A 15,560-nucleotide genomic window follows, 5' to 3' on the forward strand; every position below is an offset into this window, starting at 1 on the left:
CCGCTGTGCAATCAACAGAAAACCGCAGGGCGTGTGGCGCATTTCGAATGGGTTAGGAACAGCCATTCCCCTGAAACGAGCTCCCAATTCCCAGTTCCCAGTCCCCAGCCCAATCCCCAGGTGCCTGCCCTATCCTGGCCACCTGTGCACGCGGTTTGATTCGAATGGTCAGCTGTTTGGCCGCCGGGGCTTTAGTTACCATTACCATTGCCATTACCATCGGCTTTGGCTTTGGCATTTGGCATTGTTGATTGGGGCCCTTGTTATTCGAGTATTTTGCGTGTAATTAAAATTGTGCAGGAGCCGCGCTGCAGCAAATGATAAATTCATAAACCGGGGCAGGGGTATTTTCGCTGCTGTTTGTAAATTAATTAAAATACTATAGCAGCATACATTGGGTTGATTTTGTCAATATTATCCTAATTGAAATATTATGTATCTAGTCGAAATTGTCGATAAACAGCATGTGTTTGTGTTTTGCCTGTGCCATTTATTATTATGATAAATTAGTAAGCCTAATATTGTGATAAACAACTGCGTAGATGTGTAAGTTGCATGCCCGTCTGTCCCTAAAACTACTGAACAATAGAGCGTGATTAGAGCCCTGCAAGAAAGCTAAACCTTGTTTGTATTTTCAACCTCACCACCCCCGTACTACAACCCCAAACCACCCCCAATTGGATTCGATTTGCGATCCCCGAAACCAGACGCACTCCTCGCACTCCTGCAGCGAGGAGGACGAGGCCATGATTGTCCTGGAGGCCCTGCAGATGGAGGCGCAGACCACCAACGACGAGACCGAAGACACCGAAGACGATGAGGCCGCCGAGGCCGAGGACATGTTTGATGCGGATGCTCCTTTGATGTCCCCCACGGGCAGCCACAATAGCTCGAATAACAATAACAACAGCAGCGGCAGCGGCAGCAACAACTGCATCGCCAACAACAACAGCTGCGGCGGCGGCGGCATTCGTCAATCCAATCCATCGAGCAATATTAATTTCGATAATTGCAATGCGAATGTCTACTGTGGTCAGCAGGCAAAGCAACTAGGGCCAATTACCAGCGGCAACCAAACGTTAAATTGTCCCACATTGAACGCAAATGCAAATGCAAATGCGAATGCGAACCCGAATCCGAATCTGAATCTGAACCCGAATCCGAGTAGCCACACCACCAATAGTCACTCCAGTAGCCAAGCGAATGCGAATGCGAATCCCCCACCCAACACCACCAACAATATCACAGCAGCAACTTTAGTTGCAGGTGCAGCAGTAGCAGCAACTGGCACGGCAGCAACATCAGCTGCCACCAACCTGCAACAAAATCAAAACATTTCCTCCAGCTTAGAGATAATCCTTTCGCCAATTATCCAAAGTAGTCGACGGTAAGTTTTATTTTCAGTTCGTTTTCGTTTCGTTTCGGTTGCCGTTGTTCTGTTTGTTGAGTAGGTACAACCTATTTTCTGTTTTCTGTAGCTAACAAGAAGTAATACCGATACCGACCTCTGACCTGCATGCTAAAACCGAGAAACAACAGAAGTGACTTTTCCTTTAGAGGGAAATGTATGCAAATTTTTTGCTACCCAGGTGGTTCAGCGTTGAGTTATTGTGTCTATCTGCTATTGTTACGGATTGCATTGAAGTTCTAGCTTTGAGATGTTGGCAAAAACATAATGAGTTGAAAGCCCTTTGTTCTGTTACCCCGATTCGTTCTCCCCCGCCAAGCATTAAACTTTATTGAACAGCGCGGGAAATTTAAAAGAACTCAACCCCAAAAACCAGATACACGACAGCTCCTTTAAGTGTGCGAAAACAAAACGAAACGAAAACATTATAAATTATGTATTAATGTGCCCGTTAGGCCTACGCAACGCGGAAATGTCGGGACCTCCCAGCTGCCAATTTTCAATTGCCTTTGGGCCAAGATAACAATCGACTTGGGGGCCAGGACAATGGCAAAGCCTCTCAGGCAAACATTCATTTTCATTTCAATTTCGCTTGCCAGCTCCTTGCTTTCGTTCTGGATTTACATTTGATTTGACTGGCTTTCCCCATTTCCCCCAGTTTTGTGCCTCGACATTTTTCCGCCTGGCGGGGCAGCACGGAAACGCACAAATATTTATGTAAGCTAGGAAATTCGACAGCCTCTTTACAAATGAATAGGTTAATGTCATCGGGGTGGAATCTGCTCTTTTGTTTACGAGTCCAACTTGGGGCAAATTGACTTTAAACATGTCAATTTAAATTTTGGGACCCCCATCCAGCCAGCCAGACAGCCAACCCAGCAGCCCTCATTAACGGCCACCCGGAAAAGTATGCTATGGCAAACGTAGAAATATTACTCATACGCCGCATTGCACGCAGCCATTGAAGCAACAAAACGACAATTTCACAACAAATTAACCAGCCAGCCAACCAAACAGCCAGCACTCGCATATCCGAGTGGATGTGAAAGCCCGGGACATTCATTTCGAGCTGGGAATTGCAAGTAAATGACCTTCAAACTCGATAAGCGAAAACAAAACAGGCGAAAGTGCTAAAAATATACATAATTTTCAGCACACGAAGACAAAGGTCCCTCGCACATGCACACATGAAAATATGATAGGACACAAAACACACCCACAGTCACACATTAAAGTATATGTGTGTGTTGCCGGGTGGGTAAATGATATTTCTGCCGGCTCGATGGCCCGATGCCAATGTTTCTGTGACTCCGACCCGCACATAAATACAAATTTCAACAAAACAACAGGCCACAAAACAAAAATAAACCCACAAAAAAATAAGCGATGAAAGCAAAAAGGCGCAGTGTTGGCAACAACAGGAGCAGCCAGTAAAAAGAACCAAAAAAAAAACAACCAGGCTAGGCAAACATTTCATATCGTAGAAATACTTTGGAGCCAAATAAACAACATTTTGTAGAAGCACAAAAAAGGCATAACAAACAGTTGAAAGGGAAAATGGTTGGCCCGAGGGGCTTAGATGACCTCGGGTTACTCTCTATTTGATTAAGATAAATATTTGAGGTCAGCCAATATTTGGAAAGTATTTCGCTGGAAGTTGTTAGAAATCAAATGTGAATAGAATATATATAATATAAAATAAATAGGAAATACCATGGCTTACAATTGTTGATCAAGTTTTGGAAGCTTTAACAATATCCAATGGATGCTTTATAAAAATGACCTTGCAACACTTCACAACTTATATGCAGTTCCCTTTGCAACACACAGCCCCAGCTTGGAAAGGGTATTTCCACAAAGGGTCTGCGTGTTCGACCTTGGTACAACGACTGTTCTTGTTTTAGATTAGAGCCCCCGGTCTCCCAACCCCTTGGCCCCTGGAATTCGGCCATTTGGAGCCCATCGCGACTTGTAGCTAGGCCACACGCCACCAGCAACAAAGGGACTCGGGGAAACTTTACGCACTTTTGTCACAGAAAGAAAATAGAAAACGAAAACGAAAGCGGTGGCGGTGGCGCAAGGAAAGTGCTGAAAATGTGGAAAGTGCCCGAGTGGCAATCGTAAATTTGACGCACATTTTTGCCCGAGGGCGGAGAGATAAGCTTATGAATGGCTATATAAAAACTCACCCCATTTCCACACATAATGTGGAGTGACTTTTTTCCAGGATTTCTTTTTGGTTTATGATTAAATTAAGTAATTATTTGTGGAGCGGCGCCAACTGAAATGATAAAAAGTATTCAATTTGTGGCAGTTGCTGCGATAAAACTGAATTTACTGCGGCCATAAACTGCGTGGCGGCACTTGAACTATATTTTTGTAAATTTATTTCGAATTGAAGAGCACCATAACGCATACGCACCGTAGTCGCTAGAACAAACTAACAAGCTATACTCACAACCACACGCATACATAAACACATACGCATACACTTACACTCACACTTACATTACCGAGCACTAGAGAACTTAAATGAGAAAATCGAATCAACAAGGAAACTTTTTCTAACATGTGCAAATATTTTCTCTCTTTCTCCCCCACCCCCGAAAACCCTCTTTTCTCCCCACTTTTATTTTCATGCCATGCAAATGCAACTACTACAAAACCACAATGCAAACGGCAGAGCGCAATTGTAAGCGAAATGAGCACAGAGTTGTGAGAATTAGCTAAATTTAATTTGCAATAGCCAAAGCCCGCCGACCATGCCCCTGCAGCAGGAGTAAACTGCTCCTCGAACCCGCCGCCCACTGCATTCTGCAAACTTTGGTTGCAGCAACAGCAGCAGCAGCAGCAGCAACAGCAACAGCAGCAATCCCAGCAGCAGCAACTCTACGAACAGCAGCAGGCTTGGCTCTAGAAAAGAATAAACACGCACAACGTGTAAGTGGAAAGTTAAATGGAAACTACATGTGCGGGTTCAACATCAACAAAGCAGGAGCAACAATAAACAACATTTAAAAGCCGCTGGGGCAGAAGTTGGTCCAAAACTTTTCGCCAGCACGTTGCGTTTGCAAATTAAATGCACGTTATGCCGACATGTAAATAGATAATGCTGTATATAGGCAAGTTGGGACAGGGAAACTTAATCGAGAAGCGAGCAGGCCCAGTAATCTTAAGACGCGAATAATCAAAAAGCCAAAAAAGCAAATGTATCTCACAGATAAACAACAGCAATCGGGGGCCTGTGGGCAGGATGAGAGCAGAAAGCTGAAAGCAGCATAAAAGCAAAAATAAATTGTGCGTTAATGATAAGCGGCGCACATTTCAGCGGCATAAAATTTATTAAAATATGCGCACAAGGCAGACAGCGCGGAAAACTTAGCAAAGCCGGGCCCCCAAAAGTAGGCAGCACAAACAGAGACCCACGCAGACACACGCACACACACACACACATACTGGAAAAGGACTTCTCCCGGAAATCGTTGGCGATAAATATAAAATTTTATTGTTGTGCTCCGTATCTGGCCGAATCTGTATGTGTGTGTGTTTGCGTGCGCCTGGAAGTAAATTAAATATACGTTTTTATTAACTACTAAGAACCAATTTGATACGCATTTAAATAATGCCTCTTACACAAGAGCACACACAAGATTATGTAAAATTTAATTTTACTGCAGCCAGCGGCAGCAGCGAGAAAAGCCAAATAAATGTAGAAGCCTAAATGTGTATGTAATTTAAATAAAATATATGCGTAGAGAGAAGGATACTCTAGTGTAGCCCCGAACTACTTACTTACTTATGCCAACAACGTCCAACAATTTCAATAATATTTACGTAAGCGAACACTTTCGACCATATACGTTAAGCCCCATTTAGCTTAGTTTAATCATTTGCAACTAATTTAAGTCTGTCCGTCCGCTGGTTGGCCTTCTCGACCTCTGTGACTCCTGAATTGTGTAAATATCCCCTCTGTTAACAAATATTACTCAACAATTTGTGCGGTCAACGAATACGGAATGCATATGAAACATTATCGATTAAACACTTTTACAATCTACTGCATGTGGGTGCAAACTGCAAACGAAAAGGAAACATAAATATACGATTAAATGTCTCTAACAAGATTTTACCATGAGTGTGTCACATTTATATAAATATATATATATATATAAATCTAATATATACAATAAAATTACAAGTGAAAAATAAACTGCAAGCGACATTTTATACAAACATTCACAAAGCAGATTTTTATTCGTTTTCCGGGGACAGCCATCTGTGCTATCTGGGGCTATCATAAAAAATCCACCCTCGGGGGCCCTTCAACTGTAAGGAAACAGTAAAAGCATGGTCCTTTGATAAGCGAGTGGACAGGATGGCCAAGACAAGAGGGCCAAGTCGAGTTAGCCAAAGCCAAGCGATAAGATGCCAGGAGACAAAGGCGCCAGCGAAACTTTCAAGTCGAAAGTCGAGTCGTGGACAACAATGCGAAAGGGTCCTGCGAAATTAGCCAACTTACGCGGAACAAAGAAAGGCTCTCACGAATTATGAATGGCCTTGCATAAGTTCGGCTCAAGTGGCCAAACTACCTCGAGCTCAGAGATTCGGGCTCCACTACAACTTGAAGTGAAAACTACGCTTGGATCCCTTGAATTATGAGTCAGCAAGCTATTAAATACTTTCTTTTCTTTCTGACAGCATTACTTTCTCGTCCAACGAAGTGCTTAGCTAAGCTGACTTTAATCACTAAATTAATTAAGAGACCCACCACCTCGAGGTTTAATCTCAGCCATCCTGGAAATAAACTACAAAAACTGTCAATTCAATATAACACTAAAGTAAAGGCAGTTCCACACGCATACACACAATTTTTTTAAATTGTTACTTACGTTTAGTATTTTAAACACATGAAATCTCGTGGATAGCCAAAGTCAAGTCGACATACTCAGGAATCTCAGATCAAATGGCTTCCCAGAGTAAGAACAGTGGGTTGGCCAACAAGGTGACCACGGTGGTGGCCACCAATGCCTTCGGCGCTGATGTGATGACCGAGATCAGCTATACGGACGCGAAAGTGGTGGGCAATGGCAGCTTCGGCGTGGTCTTCCAGGCCAAAATGGTGCCCAGCAACGAAATGGTGGCCATAAAGAAGGTCCTGCAGGATCGGCGCTTCAAGAACCGGGAACTGCAAATCATGCGCAAGCTGCGCCACGACAACATCATCACCCTCAAGTGGTTCTTCTTTTCAAGTGGCGAGAAAAGGGACGAGGTCTATCTGAACCTGGTCATGGAGTTCTTGCCGGAGACCCTGTACAAAGTGGAGCGGCAGTACGCAAGGGCGAAGCAAACCTTGCCCGTGAACTTTGTCCGACTCTACATGTACCAGCTGCTGAGGAGCATGGGGTATCTCCACAGCTTGGGATTCTGTCACAGGGACATCAAGCCGCAGAACATGCTCCTCGATTCCGAGACGGGTGTGCTCAAGCTCTGCGATTTCGGCAGTGCCAAGCAGCTGATCTCCGGAGAGCCCAATGTCTCGTACATCTGCTCAAGGTACTACCGTGCGCCCGAGCTGATTTTTGGCTCCACTGACTATACCACCAAGATCGATATGTGGAGCGCCGGGTGTGTGATGTCGGAGTTGCTGCTGGGCCAGCTCATCTTCCCAGGGGACTCGGGAGTAGACCAGATTGTAGAGATCGTCAAGGTTATGGGCACTCCCACCTCGGAGCAGCTCCATGACATGAATCCGCATTACAAACAGTTCAAGTTGCCGCAACTGAAGCCGCACCCCTGGTCCAAGGTGTTCAGGATTCGCACACCGGCGGAGGCCATAGATCTGGTCTCCAAGATGCTGATATACTCGCCCAATGCCAGGGTTTCTCCGTTGATGGGCTGTGCCCATCCGTTCTTCGACGAGCTTCGTCAGGATCCACACCAGCAGTTGCCCAACGGCAGGAGCTTGCCACCGCTGTTTAACTTTACGGACTATGAGAAAACCATCGAGCCGGATACAATGCCGCTGCTGCTGCCGCGGGCTCAGGGTTCCAACAACACCAAGGAGCCAAGTGCTGCCCAAAGGACCCGCAATACAGCCGGGGAAGAGAGTCCTCGGAAAACGGAGGACAGCCAAAAACCGGCGACAGCAGCGCTCTCAAAGTCCCCGGGACCTTTGGGCAAGGTGCTCGGATCCCCGCCAGGCTTTTTGCAACACGACTTGGGAAACGGCGACCATGTGGCTGTGGGCACCATGCCAATGGAGCCCCTGACCCTGGAGCAGAACCACTTCGCAGCAGAGAGCTATGCGGTCGACGAGGATGCCGAGGATAATTTGGACGAGGACGTCGGTGATGAAAACGACTATGACGACGATGACGATGATGGGCAGTGCAATAGCACCTACATCAGCGACGACATGGAAGACGCCTCCGAGTCGGATAACGACGAGTTCGAGGAAGAGGATGAAAACTAAATTGTTTCTTAAAGGGGCTTTGGGTCTTGATTTGACCGCACAAACAGACAATCCCTTGAAAATATAGCATTAATAGTAAGATTCAAAATTGAAGCACAGGAAATGAAACAATAAAATTGTTTGTCCTTTTAAAAGTTATATTCTTTTGTAATAAGTCTTTAGTTTTCTGTTCCGTTTTCAAAATATATGTTTTCATACACTTAGACACCTTCGCCACAGGGATGTGATTTCACATGGCTGATACTGAAACAGGACTAGCAAATGGCATTTGGATGGCCGGGCTAAAAATATACTTAATTATTTAAATGTCAACGCAATAGGGTGGCGCCTTGTCCTTGCTCAGTTCTCTGCAATATAAATTTCCGCGCTTTATGGCGGCTCAAATGACGGCGGAGAAGCCGAGTCCCAAAAACAGGAGTCCAGCACGCACACATGTCCTTTCCTTTCCGGAGGCGAGTCACATTTCCTGCCTTCGTCCTTCGTGTCCTCCTGCCCACTCTATTTCTCGCCTTCTGTCTGTCTGTGTGTGTGTGTTTGTTAATGTGGTAAAATGAATTTTCAGTTTCATTAGTTAAATTGAATAATGGAAAACTTTGTTCGCCGCATTCAACTCACTGTTGTTGTTGTTTTTGGCCATGCCTGGCCTGGAAGCGAAAGTTACACTTCCGTTGGCAACACAAATACACAGCCACTAACTCACCCGCACACCCACACAGACGCACGCATACATACGCGCACAAGGACATGGAACCGGGCAATAAAGCAAATTTATGCAAACGATAAATTTCGTGCGAGAGAAATTGTTTGTTTTGTTGTGTTGTGTTTTGTGTTCGCCAGTTGTGACGTCGAGGGCGAAATGGCAGGCGGAATGAGCGGAGGACGAGTGTAGTTAGTGCCTCTAAGTAGCAGTTACCAATTACTCACCGTTTTGGCCCTGTGCTGCAATGATGTTTCTGCGCTTAAAGCTCACTCAAGTAAAGTTGGCAAATGCAATTTTAAACTACAGGAAAACGATGCGTAATTAAATATTTCTGACAACGGAAAACGAAAATGTTTTTAATTTATTTATGTGGTTTTTGGCTTTAATTTTGATTCGGTAAGCTTAATATGAAACATATACCATTTCACCATATTGAAAATCTGTAGTCCGATGCTCCCTTTATGCTCAGATTAGAGAAGCGATTCAGTTTTCCGTCCGTGATACGCAAAGTTTAAACTGTACTCTCATTAAGCGAAAAGTCAAGCACACACAGACTCCGGGTGAAAATCTTTCGCAACAGCGATTACACGGCAACACTAGCAACTAACCGCAGGAGCAGCCGGCAGAGCGACTCCGGCGGAGCGGAGTCCGGCGGAAGGGAGAGACACTCCGGCACGGCTGAGTAATAAACACGCCGATGACTATTTACAAAGTGTTAGCTGCGGGTCGTTGTTGCTGGTGCTTTTGGGGCGTTGCGGGTGTTTTCTGGGTGTCGGTAGCTAAACCTTTGACTCAAGTGAGATTACGATATGCTACATAATAGAAACTCGGGCAGCCGTGAAGAGCTGGGGGGTGGGAGGGCTGTCCACAAGGAGGTGTCCGGAACAGTCGGGGATCCGGAGCAGGAAGAGTAGCTGGGGCTGTGGCAGCAATGGCAATGAAACATTTTTCGGGAACAGCAGCCAAGGGGCACATGGCCGTATACGGCCGTATGGCCGTAACTTGCAGGCATTTTACGGCCTTTTGGGCAGCAGAATGGAGTTCGGAACCAAGTGGGGGCTGCTCTGTTCAGCTCTGTGTCTGTTCTGCTCTCAATGGCTACTAACAAGCAGCCGCCCAAGGTGAATGCGGTTAAAGTGCTTTCGGTTAAAGCATTTCGTGGGCCAAAGCATTTGCATAAACAGTAAAACCTTCGCACCAACGCCAACCGGGCCAACAAACAAACAAAAACAGGCAGTCGTGCAAATAGACAGAAGGCCAGAAGCGGGCAGACAAGAGGGCCTGGAATGCCAAGGATAAAAGTGGCAGGAGCGCAGACTTCCTGTTGCTATTGCAACCAGAATTATTTTATTTCCGTTTCCGGACACGCACACTTGTAGCTGCCGGCTGCCGGAGTCGAAAATGCGAAAATGCGCCTGCGGTGCCCACCTTTCTGCGCCCAGATAAATTTTCACTAAATGCACTTTTAATGGGCTCCACACGGCACTCTCCGGAAACTAAACCGAATCCGAGAACCGAAACGAAACCGGAACAAGCCAAATGAGCCACCAGAGGTGCGCTGTTCACAGGCATATCTTATTCTATTCGCTCTGCAAACTTTTCGATTGAATCGACAGCAATAAGTCATCTTTCATTGAACCTTGACCAACTAATTTTGAGCTCCGTGTATCCTTTGAAATCCAAGTGATAGTCCTTTAGCCTTGGCTATTATGTGTCCAGCTGTGCGTTTGTGATTCCTAGTCAGTAACGTATTCTGGTATCCCCGTGGACCAAATGAACCTGCTCATCTCCGAGCTGCATTTGAAATTGTGTATGTTGCTATTTTTCGACAGCACGGATGGGCCTGGTGTCCTGGGATGGAAATGGTTCGGCAGGGAAGGGGGCTGCGGCTGCGGTTTGTCCAAATAAAGCAGTTGAGTTAGTTATGCGCAGCTTGCGGTTTCGCTTTGACTATTTTTGCGTGCAGAAATGCGAAATGCGAAATGCCAGCGGGAGGGCAACGGGTTTGGTAGAGCCTGTGTAAAACGGCAGACGGACTAATTAGGAAATTGTACGCTTTAATGCAGCTTCAACGAAATAAACGCATAAATTTGTTATTGAATTTACACGCAAAAGCTGGAACAGGAACCCCGGCCCGCAACGTGACGAATTTTCGAGGACGAGAACGGGGACGGGCAGCTGTGAAAAGTTTGCACACAAAAGCGGAATGTCCTGGCCACACACATGTTGGCCATTTATGCACTTGAACTTTTGCTGCTCAAAGTTCCGGGGGATAGAAAATCGAAGTTTTAATTGGATTTGCGATTCAATTAACAGATTTGTCAGCATGTAAACAGTTTTATGACGTCGCTACAGCGACAGGACCTTCTGAGCAGAGCAGAGCTAAGCTGAGCTGGCCATGCAATTGCGATTCCACCTTTGAATGAAATTTATTGAAATTGATTTGCCATTTTAATGGAATTACGGTGGCAGGCGAAGGTGGCCAGTGCATTCCCAGCTCGGCGTTTAATTGAAATCTTTTAATTAGTTTGATTTTCCAATCAAGTGGCATAGAAGACAAACAGGAGTGGCCATTTCCCTGCGGTCGAGCACCGCCCATTCCGCCTCCTCTCCCAGCCAAGGAAAGCCAATTAGTTGCAATGCCTTGAAGTATGCTTTCGGGGCTGTGGGCTACTGTCTCGGTTCGAGTTCGATATCCATTATGTTGTTCACGTCGATTGTCTGTCGATTACAAAGTCCCCTCCCCCAGCCCCTCCTCGTTCCTCCTCTTCCCATCGAAGAGCTATGCAAAGCGCTCCCTTCGCCGGAGTCGTTGCGCAACATAATCATTATCCTTGGCTTAACTCGAGTGGCAGCAGATACGGACGGAGTGCGGAGCAGAGCGGGTCTGTGCCAGGCTCTGCCAAAAGGATTTCGCCTATTGATTCCACAAAGTGAAAGCCAAATCCACATGATATCAATTTGCTTTCAACGTTATGCCGCTGGCGTAAATAACCGAGACAGTCGGCGGAAGGGGAGGAGCGAAACACATCCAGTGGATTTCGGGTCTTTGCGTGGGCACTGAGAGCCCCTGAAAAGCTGGCGGAACTGAGCGACTTCTAGCTCCTGACAGCGGGTGCTGAGTAGCGCGGAAGCATCCGAATATCAAACCACCGGGTTCAATGGATCCCATGAAAGGCAGCCACTTGGTTGGCATGCTAATGTTGCGGGCGATGGGGATGTCGAAACTGCAACACATCCGATTCAATTAACTAATTAAGCCGCCAACTGAAACTACTCTCAACTCAACTACTGAATTGATCTTCCATCTGGGCAGCCGATTAATGGTGGTTGGTTGCATAAGGTCTTTTGACCGACAGACTTCTGCTTGCCAAAGATGTAAATTAATAACTAATTCATGATACAGAGATGTCCTTTACTGGGGTATCCTTTCCTTTGGTCGTGCGTCCTTCTACGACACCCACTTAAGAGTATCCATAACTTGCATTAGCTCATCGCAGGCATACCCAATTACGCCGAGCTCGCTCCCCCATTTATTCCTCCATGCCACAAGCCGCAAGTTCGCAAGCCAAAACTCTGCGGCGGGTGCAAAAAACGCAACAAATCCATTATGAGCTTATGCTGCGAGCGCAGTGTAAACTTTTCACACGAATCGCGGAAGCTTTACTTTTTCCGCGCCGAGCAATTATTTTAAATGCGCCGTCAACGCCGCCAAACACAAACTAACCAGACAAACAGGGAAGTCCCGGGTTTCGACTCCGGCGGAGCTCGGATGCCTCCGACTCCGTACGTGCATAATTAATTCAGCGCATAAATTCAAGACGCCGCCCCAGAAGGGGGCGTGGCAAGTCGCCAAGGAGCTGGCAAGTCTATGAAATTATAAACTTTATCCTTTCGAGGCGCGAGTGTCAAATGGCGACTGGCTTTTTGATGTCGCCAGACAGCCAGTCTTCCACAATTCCCGCGCACGACTTTAAATAAATTAAAAACCCTGAACGATTGTGCCAAATGAAAATGCTCCTGCGTGTAAAGAAAATTGTGCCAGCTCTCGACGGGAAACTCCGGGATTCAAAAACGGGTTGGAAACTAATCCAAATGCGGCAGAAGTATTCGATACAGATCAAACAACTTTCAGATAATTAAAACTGAAAGAGAAGAATAAATTGTTCGGCGAAGTGAGACATATCATGGCTGTGGAGGCGATATGCAAATCCCGTAAAGGACTCAGAAATGGATATGCAAATTGCAGGAGGGATGCAAAGGAAAGTAAGCAACACGAGTAAGGAGCAAGTTAAGGTGAGTGCTGCAAAAAGTCCTGATCAAATATGGAAAAAGGATTGAGGACTGAGCAAAAACGAGCGAAAAGATGCCATTCAACCATTTTAGGAGCCTAAATAATAACTGCTCAGGCGGAATTCAGTGTTCTAACAACGTTTGCACTCGGCCATTCCCATAAAAAATACAACCAGAAGCTGTCGCCAGTCAGCTCTCCCATTTCCCATTTCCCAGCGCTTTCCCCGCACCTTCCCCGGCATTTTCCCGCTTTCAATATTGTGTGCTTCAAGTGCTTTTTGCTCTTTGCATTTTCGCATTGTCAGCAGACGGCGTCTGCTCCACATCCTTTGACTTTGATGGCTCGGCAGCGTGGTCCTGGCTCCTTAGACTCTTTGGTAATTGAAAACGCAAGTTAATTTCTCACTTGCCTGTTTCTTTGTTTGTTGCCTGCCTCCAAGGATTCAGGGATCTCTCCTCCTCCCCGGATGAGAGGAGGATGTTTGGGATGCGGATGAGGGGACTGGGCATTGTCGCACTTATTGTATTAAGAAGATTTTTCGGCAAGTTTTCGTAATTAGTAAAGTTTTGATTGTGCGCCAGCCAATGTTCATTTGCGAACTGCCTTGCTCAAATTGATTTCAGTCCATGAAAATCAGCATAATCCGGCAGCTGGCAGCACTCTGCATAACTACCCAACATCCGAGCCAGGGTGCCTTCCTTCTGCTCTTCAAAAGCTGCTTTGCACTTCATTTTGGCCAGAGTCTCTGGCTCTCATGGTCAGAGAGTGCATAAATTTGCAGGTGGAAAAACGCCTGTCGCCCGTCAAGAAAGTTCGAACTATTCGGTGTGTCTGCCAACATCTATCGCCATTCGAGTCAGGACTCCGGACAGTAAGTAGCTTAGAACTTGTTTTACCCACCGAGGCGGCAAAAAGTGCGCACTTCATTGATCAGCATTGCTGGGAAAATATTCAAAATTTGCTCAGGCACGATGCGATAAGCAATGCATATGGGTTTTTTGCCAACTGAAATCGAGCATTTGAATTTGCATTTGCAAATGTGGAAATGTTCCGGCGAAAAGTTTGCCGCCAACGCAGAGATGAGAAAAAGCGACAGAATGTCCAGAGTCCACTTATAAAAACCAGCCCAGTGTTTGGGTTTCGAATTTTCTTCCTTTGGGTATGTTGGAAAAACCAGAACTATTTTTCATTGCACACTTCCAGGCAGCCCTTTTCCAACTTGCAGTCCCTTTTTTGTTTGAGTGTATCTTCGCTCTGACGATACAGGTGCCAGCGACAATTGTCGCAGTCACGTAAGGATCAAAAGCGTTGCAAAAAACACGGACAGAGCCATGACATAGATGCGAAAGCAAACTGTCATGTGGCAAAATATGCGCTGGTGTCCTCGATGGTCCGACAGTCCGTAGTCCGTAGTCCGAGGTCCGTTCATATCCTGCCTGCTCGGCATCCTGTTCGTGGGCTAGGCACACAAATAAAGCTTTGATGCCATCAAATTGTGTTTGATGGCGGGTGATAGGCAGCAGGTGAGGCCATTGATTGATTTTACCCTCCTGCAAAACAAACTAATAAGCGAGCGCAGTTGGGGAGACAAGCCTTTATGGCGGTGCAACAGTGCGTATGCGTGTTGCACACTACGAATACGCAACGGGGAGCGCACTGGCATGAGGTAGGTGCATTTATATGGCAGCAGCAATCGCTTTTAAGCACCAAACAATGCAGCTTCCACGCATGAACAGTTCGCAGCTGGATCAAAGTTGCTGGCGCACACCGCACACACATGGCATCGGAACACACACGCTCAGCTCACACACCACCCTTCCGCATTTGGCCTTGTCAACACATCTTTGCAGGTGGGCGGGATTTGTGGACAACTTCCCGCGGGGATGCATTGTGCAACTGCACACAACACATGTGCCAAATTCCCCGGATTTATTCGATATGTTACTTACAAATTGTTAAAAAACCCAAAAGGGGAAAAATGGGAGTAAAGCCGCGTATGAAATGTGCTGGGAAAAGGAGAAATTTAACAATATAATTCCTTGCGCTTAAGCTTTACTATTTATATGATTGCTGAAATTAAAAACACATAAATTTTTTTAAAATTGCACTGTTTTTAAGTATTTTAGTATTTACAAATTACTATACGCGTAACTTCTACTGGATATCTACATACATGTCAACGTTTTACTTATACAACTATTTTACTAATATATTTTACCGCGTAACATTCTACATGCTGGTTGTATAAAAATGGCGTCAAAAATATTGGTTTTTGTCTTGGCTTGAAATAATATTGTCTTTGCTATTTATACCCTTTACTTGAGTTGGGGTATCATAGGACCGCCGCCGACATGTAACAGGTATGAAAAAGCTTTTGCAAATATAGAAGGTAAATAAATTCTGGATCAAGATTGTTTGACGTGCTTGAAAGTTGAAACCTCGGGGACCATGATAGCCAAAAGGTTGGGCTCTGTCCGTCCGTTTCTTATGATTGAATGTATAAAGGTCGAGGTACTTCTTCAGAACATTTTGTTAAAGGGCTCTAGTGTACGCATTCAAAAGCTCTTTCAGGACATGCGCAGCAGGACCCCGCTGACCTTGAATACAACAATAAAGTGAGGCGAATCCCAGAGAGCAGCAACCCGAAGAACGTTGTGCCAAGCCGAAAATTTATGCGCGGGCAACA

The 15,560-nt window shown here is 45.8% G+C and overlaps 2 protein-coding genes across 8 annotated transcripts in view; both read left to right on the forward strand.

Annotated features, from left to right (window-relative positions):
• Positions 1–5,645, forward strand: part of LOC6730330 (band 4.1-like protein 4A) — a 55,359-nt gene extending 49,714 nt beyond the window's left edge. For 3 of the 7 annotated variants that reach the window (XM_016177898.3, XM_016177894.3, XM_039295995.2), the window contains 3 exons: positions 708–1,387; positions 4,092–4,100; positions 4,155–4,324. In XM_016177898.3, the coding sequence (XP_016037096.1) occupies positions 708–1,387; positions 4,092–4,100; positions 4,155–4,191 (726 nt within the window). In that variant the 3' untranslated portion in view covers positions 4,192–4,324. Of the gene's footprint in view, positions 1–707 lie in introns of all 7 variants that reach the window. The other 4 variants (XM_016177897.3, XM_016177899.3, XM_016177896.3 and 1 more) reach the window with 3 other exon arrangements.
• A 522-nt stretch (positions 5,646–6,167) lies between these two features.
• On the forward strand, positions 6,168–8,016 carry LOC6730332 (putative glycogen synthase kinase-3 homolog). The gene has a single exon (XM_002105578.3). The coding sequence runs from the start codon at positions 6,372–6,374 to the stop codon at positions 7,878–7,880; it is 1,509 nt and encodes a 502-aa protein (XP_002105614.1). The 5' UTR covers positions 6,168–6,371; the 3' UTR covers positions 7,881–8,016.
• The last annotated feature ends 7,544 nt before the right edge of the window (positions 8,017–15,560 follow it).

This window comes from Drosophila simulans, chromosome 3R, assembly GCF_016746395.2.
Source record: "Drosophila simulans strain w501 chromosome 3R, Prin_Dsim_3.1, whole genome shotgun sequence".
Classification (NCBI taxonomy): domain Eukaryota; kingdom Metazoa; phylum Arthropoda; class Insecta; order Diptera; family Drosophilidae; genus Drosophila; species Drosophila simulans.

What these genes read in the sequence shown, in the direction of transcription:
- LOC6730332 (XM_002105578.3), top strand. Translation starts at nt 6,372, where the DNA reads ATGGCTTCCCAGAGTAAGAACAGTGGGTTGGCCAACAAGGTGACCACG.